We start from the raw sequence: 16,673 nt of genomic DNA, 5'->3' as shown, positions 1-16,673 counted from the left end.
GAATTACTGTCCTCCTGTCAGCCATAGAGAGAGGGCTGTGTTGGGTTGTAATAGGTCCTGGGTTCAGACCCAGTAGATGATCCACAGGTAGTCATAACATAGACATAATGAACAGCAGCGGGGGCAAATAGCTCTGGGAACATTTTGCTCCACCTTTCCCACTGCCGCATTTGGCTGCAGAGCTGAGGTTAGCAGGACCCCGGACAGGACCCAGGACTCAGGGTTAAGAGGACCCAGGACAGGACCCAGGACAGGGGGCTAGGCAAGGCACTTTATGTGCAGTTAGCCAGTTTGCACGTGCAGATATCATCTTGCCTGCCTACATAGTGTCTGTACAAATTTTGCAGAGAAGTTTAGAGTATGCCTAGCATGTTAACAGGCTTTCAGACATACCCTGCCAGTAGTGTAGACAAAATTTAACCCTTTAAAAGTGTGGAAGCTGGCCCAGCTAACACATCTTTAAAGGTGCTAAAACTGTTCCATTCTAGGTGCAAAAATCATGTGTAAAAACAGGTCAGGAAACCTGTTTTCCAACACAACCTATTTCTTTAGTCTAGACAGGGTCCTACAGAGAGGCTTGTGAAGATTCTGCTGACAATAGAATCTCAGGGTTGGAAGGGACCTCACGAGGTCATCTAGTCCAACCCCCTGCTCAAAGCAGAACCAATCCCCATTTTTGCCCCAGATCCCTAAATGCCCCCCTCAAGGATTGAGCTCACAACCCTGGGCTTAGCAGGCCAATGCTCAAACCACTGAGCTATCCCTTCCCCACAATGTCTGTCTACTGATGCTTTTGGTCATTTTTTTCTGTCATATATCATTGCACTCTAAACCATTTTTGTGCTAGGGCCGGTCTGAAAGATGCTACACCCAGTAAAGTTGAATTGTCATGATGTCTGATGTGGGTATCAGCCTCACAGTGGAGATTGCATGGATCCCTTTTAAATGATTCCCCTTTTCTTTTAGACAAATATGTAAAGAATTCCAGGACCTACTGAGTCAAGACAGATCGCCCCTTGGATCCTCAAGACCAACTCCAATATTAGACCTCGACATCCAGAGACATTTAACACACTTCAGGTATGACCTTTGAAGTCGTTTTGTGGTGCAACTTCCCACAGAACGACAAAGGCTGAGGTTAACTGAATAGGAGAGATCTTGGAGAGGTGGATGGGAAGTCTTTTAAACTGGATTTCTTCCACAGCAGGGGTGGCCAACCTATGGCTCCAGAGCCACATGTGGCTCTTCAGAAGTTAATATGCGGCTCCTTGCATAGGTGCTGACTCTGGGGCTGGAGCTACAGCTGCCAACCTTTTAGCGTGCCACGGGTGCTCACTGCTCAACTCCTGGCTCTGCCCCAGGTCCTGACCCCACTCCACCCTTTCCCCCATGGCTCCTGCCCCTTCCCCCAAGCCTGCCGTGCCCTCACTCCTCCCTCTTCCTCCCCAGAACCTCCTGCACACTGTGAAACAGCTGATTATGGTAGGCAGGAGGCATGGTGAGGGAGGGGGAAGCACTGATCAGTGGGGCTGCCGGTGGGCGGGAGGCACTGGAGGCGGGAGGGGGGAGCTGATGTGGGGCTGCTGATGTATTACTGTGGCTCTTTGGCAATGTTCATTGGTAAATTCTGGCTCCTTCTCAGGCTCAGGTTGGCCACCCCTGGTCTACAGGAACTGATAGATATTGTGTTTCTGCTCTGAAGGACAAAATTCCAAAGCTGGATCTCATAAAGACTGTGCATTCAAATACGGTGGCACCTGTTCTCTTATCTCCCCACAGTTCGGACTACAAGGGTGTGAACAGCAGGGAGATGAGCTGCAACTCCTCCATGTGGATGCTGCAGGGGTAAATTAAAAAGCTCCTAGTTTGCATTAACATAGTCCCCTTCAAACAGGGCTACTTTAATGTGAAGTAGGAGCCTTTCACTTTGCACCCACAGTGTCCACATGGGGGCGTTACAATGCAGCACGTTGGTACACACAGCTATTCACACCCCTGTAGTCCAAACTGTGGGGCAGTGGACACATCCCCTAAGAGCCACAAGAGGGGAAACATACAGAGCACCAAGGGGCCTTAACTGAGATTAGAGCCACAGTGTACAAACACACAGTGAGAGGAAGTCCCTGCCCCAAATTGCTTATGCTATAAATAGACCAAAGGTGGAAGCAACGGCGCCAGACCGGTGGCCCCCTCACTTCGACAAAGGTTCTTGCCCCCCTTGGCTGGAGGAAAGGAAGTGTTATCCTGCCCTTTCCACTTGAGGTGCAGTGAGATTCAGGGCCAGATTTTCAAAGGTAATTAGTCACCTAAAGATGCAGCTAGACATCTAGTGGGATATTCCAAAGCACCCAGGTGCCAAATTCCTTCTGACTGAAACAGGAGCTTTTGAAAATCTCCGTAGATGCCTATCTGCACCTTTAGGTACCTTTAAAAATCAGGCCGTAAGTGACTTGGCTAAGGTCTATGGCAGAGCTGGGGGTGGAAGCCGGAGCTCCTGGTCTAATATCTTGATTACAAAATCAAGATTATATTGATTTTGTAATCAAGATAATCTTGATTTTGTAATCAAGATATCTTGATCTATGATTATCTTGATCTAATTCCTGGTCTAATATCTTGATTACAAAATCGTCCTTCCTCTCTTCACACATAAACTAACATGAGCTTCAGGTGGGGTCTATGTCAGCCAGACAGCCCTTCAGTGTTTTCGCACAAGACAGGGATAGTAGCAGTAGAAGCTTTACATCATCCTGTTGCTACACCTCAGCCCTGACCCAGAGATTGGGAGAGGATAATCAAGTCTTCATGGCTCAGGAGTCCCTGGCCTTTCTGCCAAGACTGCCAACAAAGCTTCTGGTTACTGACAATGGAGGAAATGGTTTCTGTGCGGTGGATATTTAACCACTGAATAACTTGATTGGAACTATCAGTTTATTTCACATAAGCCACTGAACAGCCATCAAATGGTACCTGCTAAGAGCTAGCATAAGAGAACATAAGAACATAAGAGTGGCCATACTGGGTCAGACCAGGTCCATCAAGCCCAGTATCCTGTCTTCTGACAGTGGCCAATGCCAGGTGCCCCAGAGGGAACGAACAGAACAGGTAACCATCAAGTGATCCATCCCTTGTTGCCCATTCCCAGTTTCTGGCAAACAGAGGCTAGGGACACCACAAGAGCTGCATGTAAACTGCTCCCAGAAGTAGCCATTTGGAGTGCATCATGCCAACAAATTGTATTTGGTGCTACAAAACCCAGGAACAATGTTACATGCTCTCTAGCACCGTCTACTGGCACGTTATCTATTAACTAACTACACATACCACTCTCTCTTACGGCATACTCCTATAAGAGTAATGGCTTTCAGTCCTTATCATCCTGGACCGAGTTCCCATTAATAGTCCTCTGAGCCATGCAGTATTAAGTGTCTTCCGGGGCTTGTTTCCCCTTTACTCACACCCAGATGCACACACACATAGAGCTCCCATCAATCATAAGCTGATATAAATGGGACCATCCTGTTGAGGGAACGGATAAGCCACATTATATGAACACAAAGCAAATATGACACAGTGCAGCTAATCACTGTATGTTTTGCACAGTACATTAAATGGGGTTTAAAAGGGACACAGAGGGAATGGACCCAATACTGAAGTCAAGATTCCCATCCTTCCCTTTGCTGCCCTGCTACACTGGGACTTCAATCCCAACTGCCAGAATACCCTTAGGATGCTTAATTTTATCTTCAATGGGACTACTTAGTGCTTAAATTTGGGCACAAGGTTGAGTACCTTGCTGAATTGGAGCCTAAAGCAGAACTTCCTTCACTGGTGACTTGATTGGCTTTGGCCCCGATGGGGTTTACATCAGTCAATAAGCGACGTCAAGAGGGTAAAAAAATCTAGGACAAAAAAATAAGAAACAGGCTTCAGCCAGACATTCCCCAGTTTAGAGAAGTGGCAGTTGTAATCTGAACCTGAGTCAGAATTTCAGATCTGTCCTCTAATTCTATAACGGGACAAACCAATTTCTGGATCCAAACACCCTGAAACATTGGGATGGGCTTGGACCCATCTTTAAATGAAATGTTGTCCAGACTTTGATCCCAGACATTTCAGACATTGTTAAGGCTATGACTGTGTCATGGAGATCATGGAATCTGTGACTTCCATTGACCTCCATGACATTTTCTGTGCTGCGGCTGGAGCTCCCAGCCATTCCCCCTCGCCCCCCCCAGCTCCCAGCCCCCTGCATCTCCCAACTGTGGCAGGCGGACCCTGCAGCTGCCCAGCCATGGCGGGGGACTCCCTGGAGCTCCCAGCCATGGCGGGGGGACTCCCTGGAGCTCTCACTCACTGTAGGTGGTGGGAACCCCCCAGAGCTGCTCAGCTGCCACCTGTGGGGGACCCTGGAGCTCTCACTCACTACAGCAGCGAGGGACCTCGGAGCTCCAGCACCAGTGTGTGCTGAGCTGAACCTGCCTCCCCATTTTGTCAGGGATATTTTTAGTGAAAGTCAGGGACAGGTCTCGGCTTCTGTGAATTTTTATTTATTGCCCATGACCTGTCCGTGACTTTTATTAAAAATATCTGCATCAAAATCTTAGCCTGAGACATGGTTGCTAACATTCCAGGGTGCTGTTATGCCCTCTAGTGGTCACACAGAGAAGTAGCTGTTCATCACTATCGTCGCGATAGGAAGGGACTTGATCACAATAAGCAGAAAGGCCTCTACGCTGATAAGAGAAGAAATCATCTATCCCTGTGGGAGACTCACTCCCTAATTATAGACTCTATAGGCCAGATTTACAAAAGAGCATGTTGGATGATGAGCCCTTTTGAAAATCTGGTCCTATTTGTTCAACATATTGTTAAAAAAGAATATATCCTTCTTACCTTTGACACTATTAATCACTCCTCCATTATGTGGTGTACAATGACACAAACTCAGGCTGTGAGCTTTTGTGCAGTTCACAAACTGATTGATGAAGTGATTGCCCTATTCATTCAGGCAAGTTCTCCACTGATTAAGTAGGTATGACTTGAGTAAAGTCAAAGATATTGCAATCATTTAGGGCAAGGATTAAATTGGCCTATACGCTGTCATAATGTCCAGGGCTTTGATGCTCATGAAATGTATTCATTATTCATTCTTATTATATACATCAACATTGAAAAATTGTTTTTTTTAAATAAATTGGTAGCCCTTTTTGATTGCAAAGATAATCATTAGTGGCATTATTTGTAACCTGAGTGACAATCGGGTGCTCAGTGCTCACCAAACATAATATTTCCCAGATGAGACAATAAAACTGAGGTAATGACCACTGGCGGCCATCAAATATTCCATGACATTTTTTAACAAGAGTACAAACCTGCTGTCCCATCTATATTCCAATATAATAATCTTTCTCAGAATACATTTTACCTCCTGTACTATGAAGAAGTTTATAATGTTGCATAGCTTTCTATCCTGTGACAAAACCACTAGAAACTTATTGGGGGTTACAAACTTCCGACTTGCACTAGTTGTTCTGAAAGCTCACAAACATTTTGGCAAACACTGCAAGAATATCAGGCTTTTGCCTGGAATCTCTCTCTCTCTCTCACTCTACTCTGAGCTGATAATGACTTTAGGTGGAAAACATACAAAACTGATATAGTTTCACTCAAGTTTAAGTTTAGTATAGCCATAGTGGACTGGAAACTTCTGTTTACTTTCTCTCATAAGGCAAGAACAAGCGAATGTGGAATGAAATTGGAAGGCGGCAAATTCAAAACTGATAAGAAGAAAAGCATTGTGAGAAAAGAGTCTAACAGGATTGAAAAAAAGACTGCACATTTACATGGACAAAATAAATGTCCAGAGCTAGAATAGTAAATTTTAGGACATAAACAAGAGCATTGGAAGGGATATAAACTCTCATGCATAGAGAAGAATCTAGCCTTTATTTATTGGGTACGATGAGGAATTTTTCTCTAGGAACAAGCTTATCCCATAACTGCGAACTGCAGAGTTTCTTGCATCTGGTACTAGCCAGCATCAGTGACCAGATACTGGACAGATGGAGCACGGGTCTGACACAGTGTGGTAATTCCTGTGTTCCAGTGTTTTAATTCTTCAACCTCAGATCAGGCCGTGGCGTCTCGTGTTGAGACCCCCGTTAATCAAGATACTCAAGCATGTGTTTAAGGACAGGAATCGTCCCATTGAAGGAATAAGAGTTTCTAGGTTTGCTCAAATGCAAAACTCAAAGCTCATGCAAGCTGAAAGCAAGGAAAAGCTTCAAAGAACCACCCTGTGAGCCTGAAAACTGCTGAGTTTCACACAACTCTAGTAGACAGGCATAAACCATAGGCTCATCTACACTATTGATACAACCACGGTTGTGCAGCTAGCTTCTGACATGCCTATCTGACCTGAATACAGAAAACACAGTTTCAGCAACTCTACACTGCAGTGTTAACTGTGTTCGACCATCCACTGATACCATGCAGCCATGTTTATATCAGTGCACTCTGGGAAAATCTGAACAATTATCCTATACTGCTTGAGTCTGGACAAAGGATTTGGGGTGTTTTTCAAAATTCCCTTGTCAATGCCTTCGGAGATGGCTTCCTGCAGGGAGAATTGGGAAACAGGAAAATGCTAAACTTGGTTAAAAAAGAATAGTTAGGTTTTCCGATCTATACTACAAACGGATCATGCTAGATCTGAGTTAAAGGATGCCAATAACATGAGTTACCTAACAGGCAGCAAACGCTGGTACATGTTGCAGAGCCATGGGCTAGGAAATGTGTTTCCGTGTCGTGTATGGATATGAATTAGGTTTGGAGTTAATCATTCCATAACCTGGCTACAAACATGATGAAAGACTTTAGTACAGACAGGACTTATGGGAGAGCTTTTGCACAGCTCGAGGCAAAATGCATCACTTATTTCAGGAAGCGAGCATGCGAATCCTGGGAAAACTCAATGCCACCCAAAGGCTGGGAGCATTTGTGAAACCATATTGATGCCTGCCTCTCAGTGGCTTTTTGTTTGCTTCTAGTGACCAGCCCACATACAGATAGGGTGACCAGATGAAACTGACAAAATATCGGGACACATGGGGGAGGCAAAAAAAACGGCAGCTGGAGTGGAGTTGCTGAAGCAAAAAAAAAAAAAAAAAAAATGCAGCCGGAACGGCCAAAGCCGCAATATTGGGACAAATGGTGTCCCGACTATGCATCAGTCAGAACGCGGGACAAAGAACTAAAAATCCTGACAGTCCCGATTTTATCGGGCCGTCTGGTCACCCTACATACAGAAGTGTATGAGTCTGCTACTACCTTTGTTTTTTAGTTCAAGTAGTGGGGGCTCATGCATCATGATCCAGAGGGCCCAAGTTCAAGACCTGCAGTAGTGAAAACACAGTTATGAGGTCCTAATTACCCTTGCACAGGGTTTTGTCATCAAACCTGCCATAGGTGCTCTCTAGTGGTCAAACACGACTCTATGAATTTTAAATAGAAAAGAAAAATCTCTCCAAGCACAAAATTATATTTGCAAAGAAAGTACCCAAAGGGCTTCTATAGCCTGAAAGGGCAGTGTCCATCATCCCACACTGCCTTTCACATTCTGGCTATTCCCAAAGCACTAATAAGTCATGGAAGCAAAGTAAAATGAAATGTTTTATTAGGGGATTTAAGGAAACTCCAGGCTAACATCAGCATTACAAACTTTACATGCTTCAGATTTTATATTTAGGCCCTAGATATCATAATGGTAGCTGCTTTCAAAATAATGTTGGCATGTGAAAAAGAAAGAAAGAAAGAAAGAAAGAAAGAAAGAAAGAAAGAAAGAAAGAAAGAAAGAAATTGCCAGGAAAAGTATTGTACAATACATTTTTTAAATGGCTTTTACTAATAACAATTTAGGCCAAGATTTTCAAAGTGACTAATGACTTAGGGTACCTCAGGTTTTGGGTGCCCAGTTTGAGATACTTTAGAGAGGCCTGATATTCAGAGGGTGTGTGCTCAATATTTCTTTAATATTAAGCCCTTTCAAGGTGTCCCAAGTGAAGCACCTGAACCCTGAGGTCTCCCAAATCACTAGTCACTTTTGCAAATCTTGGTTTAGTTTCACCGCTGTAACATGCCAGTATAGACAATGCACCAGCGCTGGGAGCGATGCCCCTCCTGGAGGTGGGTTTTTTAGAGCACTGGGAGCTGTGCCATGACCACACAAGCCAATTTAAAGCACTTTAACGTTGCCAGTGAAGACATGCTCATAGTTACATTGTGTTTAAACCGGTACAACTGAATCCACACTATGAGTATTGTACCACTTTAATTAAACTGATATTGTTAAAGAGGGACAACTTTTGTTTGTAGACAAGGCCTAAGCAGAGATCCCATTAGTGCGACCTGTGCTCCTAAATTATTTAGGTACTTTTAAAATCCCACTCTTACCTTGTATTATTACTCTGAAAAATGGTACCGTAAAAATGACATCTCAGTGTTGCCAACCCTCACAGTTTTGGCATTTTACTTAAAGTTCCAGCTTCTGGAGCCAGGTGATGTGAAAATTGGCATGGTGGCATTAGAAATATTATTTTCGTGCAACTGACACTTGTGCCAGTGGGGGGAACTGGCAAAAGAAGCAAGAAGAAAACCTTTGGAAATCTTAAGTCAACGGAGAAATAAAATAACAGCTTGAAAACATGCAGTAAAAATAATCAGCATAATTGTGAATGAAATTGTTTTCTCCCTAACACTCTGGATGACACAAAGCAACTTTCAACAGACATTTTTTCAGCAGGCGTTTTTATGGCTTGATAATCGCTGTGATTGAGGCTGTCAGTTTCCGGTGGCTGTTTGGCATGATATTGACATGATGACAAGGAAAGTGGATTGCTAGAAACCAGCAGGGTGACCAGACAGCAAATGTGAAAAATTGGGACAGGGGGTGGGGGGTGATAGGAGCCTATATAAGAAAAAGACCCAAAAATTGGGACAGTCCCTATAAAATCAGGACATCTGGTCACCCTAGAAACCAGAGGCACAGAAATCAGGAGCAAGACTGCTGTAACTTCCTTCTTTTTCAAAGTTAAAAAAAAAAATCAGTGCAAATAGGTTTTGAAATTCAACACTTTTTTTTTAAAACTCCAGTATTACACCCAAACTCCAGAGCCTTACCGATGTTATCATTACACACCCATTTATACTGCATTTATACCACTCTCCCTTTGTTACGTCACCACCGGAATGTGCAGCAGCTGATGTCTTGATTCCATTCCTCTTGCTTATTGAAAGCTGCCTTCAGTGTAGATGCATGAACTGGAAGAAGCCAGGTGCATTAAGAAGTCTGTGGTCACATAGCTCTGGCGCCATCTAGAGCTTTCCACCTTCCTTGACCTCTTTCAGTCTGGCTTTAGGCCTGGTTTTTAGGCCTGAAATTACATTGCTTTCCTTGGTGAGTGATCTGGTGACACTGTCCATACCGATCCTTTCTTTTTTTCTTATTAACTGTCTGACACCATAGGTCACAAAGCGTAGACTGTACTGCTGGCCTAGGCAGCAATGAACAATAGAGTTCCTTTGGCTCGGGTTTTTTCTCATCGGCTTGCCCAAAGTCTCGTTTATGTAGTTTTGTGCAGCTATCATTTTGTCAAAGGTTTTGCGGGGGCTGTATTGCCGGTGTTGCCAGCTCTCATGGTTTTACTGTGAGTCTTGTGATATTTGATGCTTTCCTTAAAGCCCTAATTCCAGGAGTCAGGTGATTCTCTCATTGATTTAAGAGAGTAAGCTTCTAGCCCTTGTGTTTGTGGAGAAAAGCTGAGCAATGTGACCCGTAAGGTTCAAAACCCAGAAGGCAAATCAAAAGAACCTAAAAATGATTATTTTTTAAAAGCTGACTATTTTAAATTAAATCTTGTGATTCTGGGGGCCTGACTCGTGACTTCTGAACGCTTGGGGCTGGCAAGACTGCACTGCCATCAATATGCTGATGGCACTCAGTTTGAACTCTCTTTTCCATCAGACCCCGACAGCACAGTTCCTCTGCCCAAGAGAGAGGTGCGGATGGTTGTGAATTACCTAAAGCTCATTCAGTTTATCACCTCTGTTTTGTCTGCCACACAAGCCGGAGGTGATGTTGATGCATAGGTGGAAAGAGAACTGGGAAGGCATTTGGTTTGTTTGAGCCCTACCTCTTTCAAAGCGGTCTTCAACCTACGAGTTCTTTGGGGCCTCTATTTGCACCTGGATTCTCTAGCAGCAACAGGTGTCAAGGACAATGCTTTTCACCCACAGCCAGAAGGTTGTGACTTTTTTTTTTTTCAGATCCAGACCGCCACCTGGATATCCAGACTCTTACACTCTCTAGCCTGACCTGCTACCATATCATGTGCGCTTCTTGAGACTATCCTTGACGAACACCCAGGAACTTCAGCTAGTGCAGAACATAACAGCTCATGTGCCAAGCCGTGCATGCTGTACTGTGGTGTATAGAGGGCACTAGCTTTATATTTGCTCTCTAGTGAAATTCTGAGTGTTGTCAGTCTTGTGACAAAACATTTTATGGTCTGGGGCTTGGCTGCCTTGGAGACTGTCTCTTTCCATATGGACTCTCCTGATAGGTGAAATCAGCCACAAGATTTGAGCTCTGTGGAGCAGGATGTTTTTGGGGGAGGTCCCTAGATTCTAGAACCCTTTTTTCTGTCCCATCAGAACCCATCTTTGCTCTCCATGGTATGGAAAAGCCCATCCCTTTATGATGGCATTTTCCTATCACGTGTTTGGCTATGAAGGGAGCTGACTGGAGTAGTGTCTTTGAGCCTGGAGGCTAGCTGTATAGTTTTATAGAGTTCTCTATCCCTGTAGTATCTGACACCTTTACTCAGACTCCACACATGTTCCAGGGGGCTTCCCTATGCCACTTAACCTGAGGGAAAGTATCCGAATCAAGCCCTTAGATCCTACAGGCAACCTGCAAATGAAATACAAAAGGACTCTTGAGGTCAATGGGAGCACTTGTGGAGTAAGGTGCCACTAGGCATGAGTCAGGAAATCAGGCTCTGTTTTAGTTCTCTCTTCAGTTGCTGGGATCTCCTCTGGGAGCTGTGTGTGGTTGCTGCCAGTCAGATGCAGCGTGTTGTGAAATTTGGATAGTCACTTCTGTTTTTTGGGGATGTTCATGTTCCCAGAAGCTTGGGAAGTGGGTGCCTGTTTCTGTTTTTGCTTTTTTAATTAGGGTATTAAAAATTGGTGCAGATGGCACTACTCATGAAGAGTGAGCATGTTTCTTTTGTGATGCAATGGACGCCACCCGCCTGGGGTGAGCAGGAGTGCTCGAGGTAGCTGCCAAACTAGAGTCCAAGCCTTCAGGCACACTGTGATGTTTTAATTTTGAGTAAGGACATTGTTAAAACATGAGCTGCCATAATTGCATCATAACACTAGGCATGCCTGTAGGCAGGAATATATGCTGGGTGTACTAAAGCATAATGGTTATAACACGTTGACCCTAAATAATTTCTTCCATGTGAAGATCTCAATGCATGGTACAAGACCCAGTTAATTTAGCCTTGCAATATTCCTGTGATATATTATTACCCCTATTTTGGAAAGGTGAAGTGACTTACTTAGAGGTCACACAAGGAGAAGGGCAGCAGACTTGTGAATACCTCAGACCAAGATTTCCAAACTCAACTGCTTGATTTTAGGCTCCTCAATCCATATTTCGGTACCTTAATAAAAGTGACTTGATTCAGAGATGTTGAGCCCCCCCGCCAGATTGTTTTGATGCCCAGCACCTCTGAGAACTTTTATTTCGGTACCTAAATGTGGATGCTATGGACCTGCAGTTAAATACTTTGCCCTGAGTCTTCTGTCTCCCAGCCCTGTGCTTTCAACATAGGTCCATCCTTTCTCTTCTGACTGGAATCAACTTACTGCTGCTGGTAAAGGGAAATTATCCAAGCTTCCCAGCATTTTCAAAGGGTTAAAAAAAAATGGTGTGGCCAGGTGAATTACTGTGATAAAGAGTAAAGGACGTCTTCACTCAGCCTTGCTGTACCTCATCAGTAGAACGGGGACAGTAAATTATACACAGTGGGGCTGGTCAAAAAATTGTCTTCAAATCTGTTTCTTTTGGAGGAAGGGAGGCTGGGTATTAGGGCGGTCGTGTGACCGGGGTGCATGATGGGAGATGTGATCCTGTGAGGGAGCCCAACCGATAGAGAAGAATGGGAGCATGAGACGCTTGATCTACAACTCCTGAGGTGGCATTTCAGAATCAAAATATTTCGGTTTTTGTTTTTCACTCAGAACATGATTTTTTCCACAGAAAAAGAAACCTTTTTCCAGTCAGCTCTAGTTATGATGCTGGCTTGTTTTGACGCCAGGTATACAGCTCTTTTTCCAGCCTGTCCCATGGTTTGCAGACAGGTGTTGTGTTTTACAGTTCTGTTCATTATTTGAGATCTGCCCACTTGTATACACTGATGGGCTGCTGGTGAGCTGTGCCCTGGGCGCGTTCAATATAGTATTCCCTCTTTGCTCTTCATGATGTGACAGGCCATCTTAGTCACATGGTATTGTTTCTATTCTCTGACTGGATGACCGGAATGTTTAAAAACAGAGCGGGGGGGGCTGGGCTTTAATAAATCACTTTCACACAATCCTTTGCACAAACGCATATTCTTACATATTCATGGGCCTTTGGCTTTCCTATAATCATGTGGAAAACAAACAATATGACAGTGCATACTGGCAACTCTCAGAGGAACTTCACGTCTTTCGCTTGAATATAAGCTAACAAATATTTCTTGTGTATTCCAGTGTACACAACCCTGGCCATTCCAAAATCATAAACCAGGCCCTGAAAGATCAAGAAAGTGGCTTAAAAATAATGAGCTTAACCCCCCATTCCTGACATTTGGGGTTCCTTTTATTTGCCTGCTGGTATCGCAGCCTTTAGGGTTTGTATTTTGGAGCTTTTCTTCGCAGTCATGAGGGCTTGAAACTTACACTATCAGAATGTAAATTGAGATCCTCTGTAATCACATGACTCCAGAAGTTTGGACTTTAAGGAAAATAGCAAATATCGCATAAGATGGCAATATTGGTGTAAATATTAATCTTTTGTCCAGTGTGCCAGGCACTTTCAAAACATAAAAAAGGCACTGTCCCTGTCCTGAGAGGAAAAGACTCTACAGTATGAAAATAATTAGATTTGCCTCATTTATTATAACAAAAATGAAGGCCCAATGGGGCCTCCAGATATTATTATTCAGTAATTGTTAAGTAGTCATTGTTAATGTTTTTCCCATCTGTAAAATGGGGGTAATGATGCTTACTACCTTTGAAAAGTGCTTTGAGACGTATGGTTGAAAAATGCTACATAGGCACTAGTTATTACTCTAGTATTGATGGGAACCCTCGGAAGACTGGGAGATTCAGATTCAAATGTCTAGGGACTTCTCCAAGGTGTCTGACTTACTGAACTCTCCACACTTCAGTCAGATATCTCAAAAGACCATGACTCTCCCTAAGATTTGTGGTACTTCCTGCTTCTAGGAGAGGCAGAAAGTCAAGCCTGTCTGAAGCGCAAGTGCCCTGTGTTTGGAACTTTTCCGCTGATCCCCACAAGGGTTGCCAACTTTCTGTTTGCAGAAAACCGAACATCCTTGCCCCGCCCCTTTCCCAAGGCCACGCCCCCACTCACTCCATCCCCCTCCCTCTGTTGCTCACTCTCCCCCACCCTTGTTCACTCGCACTGGGCTAGGGCAGAGGATTGGAATGTGGGGGAGGGGGGGCTCTGGGCTGAGGCAGGGAGTTAGGGTATCAGAGGGGGTATGGGCTCTGGGGTGTGGGCTCTAGGGTGTGGTCAGAGATGAGGGGTTTGGGGTGCAGGAGAGAGCTCCAACCTGGGGCATGGGGTTGGGGTACAGGAGCGGGTGAGGGCTCCGGCTGGGGGTGCAGGCTCTGGGATGGGGCCAGAGATGAGGGGTTTGGGATGCTGGAGGGGGTACGGGCTGGGGCAGGGGTTTGGGATGCAGAATGGGGTATGGTCTCTGGGCTAGGGTGTGTGGGCTCTGGGGTGGGGCCAGAAATGAGGGGTTCAGGGTGCAGGAGGGGGATCTGGGCTGGGGCAGGGGGTTCAGGTGCAAGGGGGGGTGCAGGATGCGGGCTTCAGCTGGCGTTTACCTCATATGGCTCCCAGGAAGCTGCCAGCATCTCTCTGGCTCCTAAGCAGAGGCACGACCAAGTGACTCTGCATGCTGCCTGTGCCTTCAGGCACCACCCCCTCAGGTCCCACTGGCCATGGTTCCCAGCCAAAAGGAGCCACTGAGTTGGTGCTGGGGACCATCCCGCCGCCTAGGAGCCAGAGGTAGATGCCAGCAGCTTCCCAGGAGCTGTGTAGGGAGCCTGCCTGCACCGCCGACCGCACTTTTAACAGCCCGGTCAGCACTGCTGACCGGAGCTGTGAGGATCCCTTTTAGACTGGGCTTTCCAGTCCAAAACTGAACACCCGGCAACCCTAATCCCCACTCAGCTTCCTCCAGCTTCTTGGCAACAAGCTCTCACTTATTTCTAAAATGTGTGGTCAGGCTGGGGAGCCAAAATGCTGAGACTTGTCCTTCCTCTGCAGAATACAGGAGGTGCTTCCTGACAGAACTGCAGGTGTTTTAGTGCATTAAACCACTCTCTCTAATCTCCACCACAGAGGGAATCCCCCATGATAGCCCATTGTTTTTTAGCTGAAGGGGTTAATGGCTCCCTGGTGCTTGTCAGTGCCGTTCCTTAGCCAGCCAGAGGAGTCACCATCGAGCAGCAGGGAGCATTCACTTCCTGCAAGTGAAATTCACTGATTCAGTGTGCGTGTGTGTCCACCCCTAGGCCTGATCCACAGAGGATCTGAGTCTGTTACAGCCATGCTTACCAACTGTGGGTCTTTAGCTCAAGCTATAAGCACTTACGCCTTTTGCTTGTGAGGTCACTGGTTCAATCCTCTTTATTGGCCAAAACAGCAGCTATCCCATACACTGCCTCTTCAGTATTTCCCTGGCAGCAGGATTTTGCCTATTGTTATATAACTAAAGATATAAAATAAACCATAGAAGAGTGCTGCACCGTTAATCTCAAAGCACTTTATCAACTATATCTGTGCAGCACCTCTAAAATGTAGCCACTTTTGGGGTGCAAAGCAGGAGGAGCAGCAGAAAAAAGACTGTGTTCTGATGTAACCCAGGCTTGGTGGGGTGCACCGTCCCCCTCTAGTAGCACATAGACTATCTAGAGATGAATGTGTCTGCTACAGCCTTAGCTAAGAGGCATGTGGCTTTTAGCTCATGCAGTAGAGCAGGGATCGGCAACTTTTGGCAGGTAGCCTGTCAGGGAAATCCGCTGGCGGGCCAGGATGGTTTGTTTACCTGCAGCGTCTGCAGGTTTGGCTGATGGCAGCTCCCACTGGCCGCGGTTTGCCATTCCAGGCCAATGGGGGCTGCGGGAAGCAGCATGGGCCAAGGGACGTGCTGGCTGCCACTTCCTGCAGCTCCCATTGGCCTGGAATGGCAAACGGCGGCCAGTGGGAGCTGCCATCAGCCAAACCTGCGGACGCTGCAGGTAAACAAACCGTCCTGGCCTGCCAGCAGGTTTCCCTGACAGGCTGCGTGACAAAAGTTGCTGATCCCTGCAGTAGAGACTCATACAATAAGCTTCAGATGTCCCAGTTTTGATCCCAATTACCGGGGTCTGTCAGCGTTACAATAACACTAGGACAAACCTTTATCTTAACTAAAACTACCTTAGGATCTGTAATGCCTGTGCATAGCAATCAGGCCCTTGGGTTTTAATGGTCTCTTTTAATGGAACACTTAGCAAACTATACAGAATTTATTTAATCTACCACAGAAAGATGTTGTTAACCCTACTATGATTAAAACGCAGCAATTCCAGTGAGCGTAGGGGACAGATTCTCAGCTAGCGTGAATTGGCATAGCCCCATTGAAGTCAATGGTGGTACATCCTCTGAGAAGCTGGCTCTAGGTGGTTCAGACCTGATTCTCCTACTGCAAAAACACCCCCTTTGAAGTTGCATCAAGTCTGGTTTTCTTTTATTTCTTTCCTCCAAAGGCAATAAATATTTGAGGGGAAAAGTCTTGAATTTCATTACAAGACAATCAGTGCCCAGTAAACTCTTCAATATTTCTTTTCTTTCTGTCTCCCTGTCTCTCTCCCATGTATAGTTTGATCACTCACGGCTTTGGAACTCCTGCAATATGTGCTGCCCTAAGCACTTTCCAAACTGTTCTCAGTGAAATGCTGAACTACTTGGAAAAACACACATCGCACAAAAGCGGAGGAGCAGCAGAATCTGGCCAAGGACACGCCACCTTGGAGAAAACCCCCCTGAGGAAAACTTCAGAGGCTGCTGTGAAAGAGGGCAAAACAGAAAAGACAGACTAGCTACATCAAACAGAATCTATTTCCAGAGAGTCTTGCTGCTGATATTTTTCTTTTTTAAATATATATATCCTTGCGGGTGATTTATCTCCAGTGGACCAAAAAACAAAACAAAAAAAAAGGGAGGGGAAAAATGAAAAAGATAAAAAAAACCTCGGAGAAAAGCAGTGTACAGTAAATTGTGTGATGAAATTGTCATCTTTTTATTTATGTTGCTCTAA

The 16,673-nt window shown here is 45.3% G+C and overlaps 1 protein-coding gene across 1 annotated transcript in view; it reads left to right on the top strand.

The window, feature by feature from the left end:
- TFAP2D (transcription factor AP-2 delta) overlaps positions 1-16,455 on the top strand; it is a 54,494-nt gene extending 38,039 nt beyond the window's left edge. Inside the window, exons 7-8 of the mRNA XM_073335084.1 lie at positions 967-1,080; positions 16,236-16,455. Of these exons, the coding sequence (XP_073191185.1) occupies positions 967-1,080; positions 16,236-16,455 (334 nt within the window). The remainder of the gene's footprint in view (positions 1-966; positions 1,081-16,235) is intronic.
- Positions 16,456-16,673: the final 218 nt, after the last annotated feature.

Source organism: Lepidochelys kempii, chromosome 3 (assembly GCF_965140265.1).
Source record: "Lepidochelys kempii isolate rLepKem1 chromosome 3, rLepKem1.hap2, whole genome shotgun sequence".
NCBI lineage: Eukaryota > Metazoa > Chordata > Testudines > Cheloniidae > Lepidochelys > Lepidochelys kempii.
This window is presented reverse-complemented; position numbering and strand designations above follow the sequence as displayed.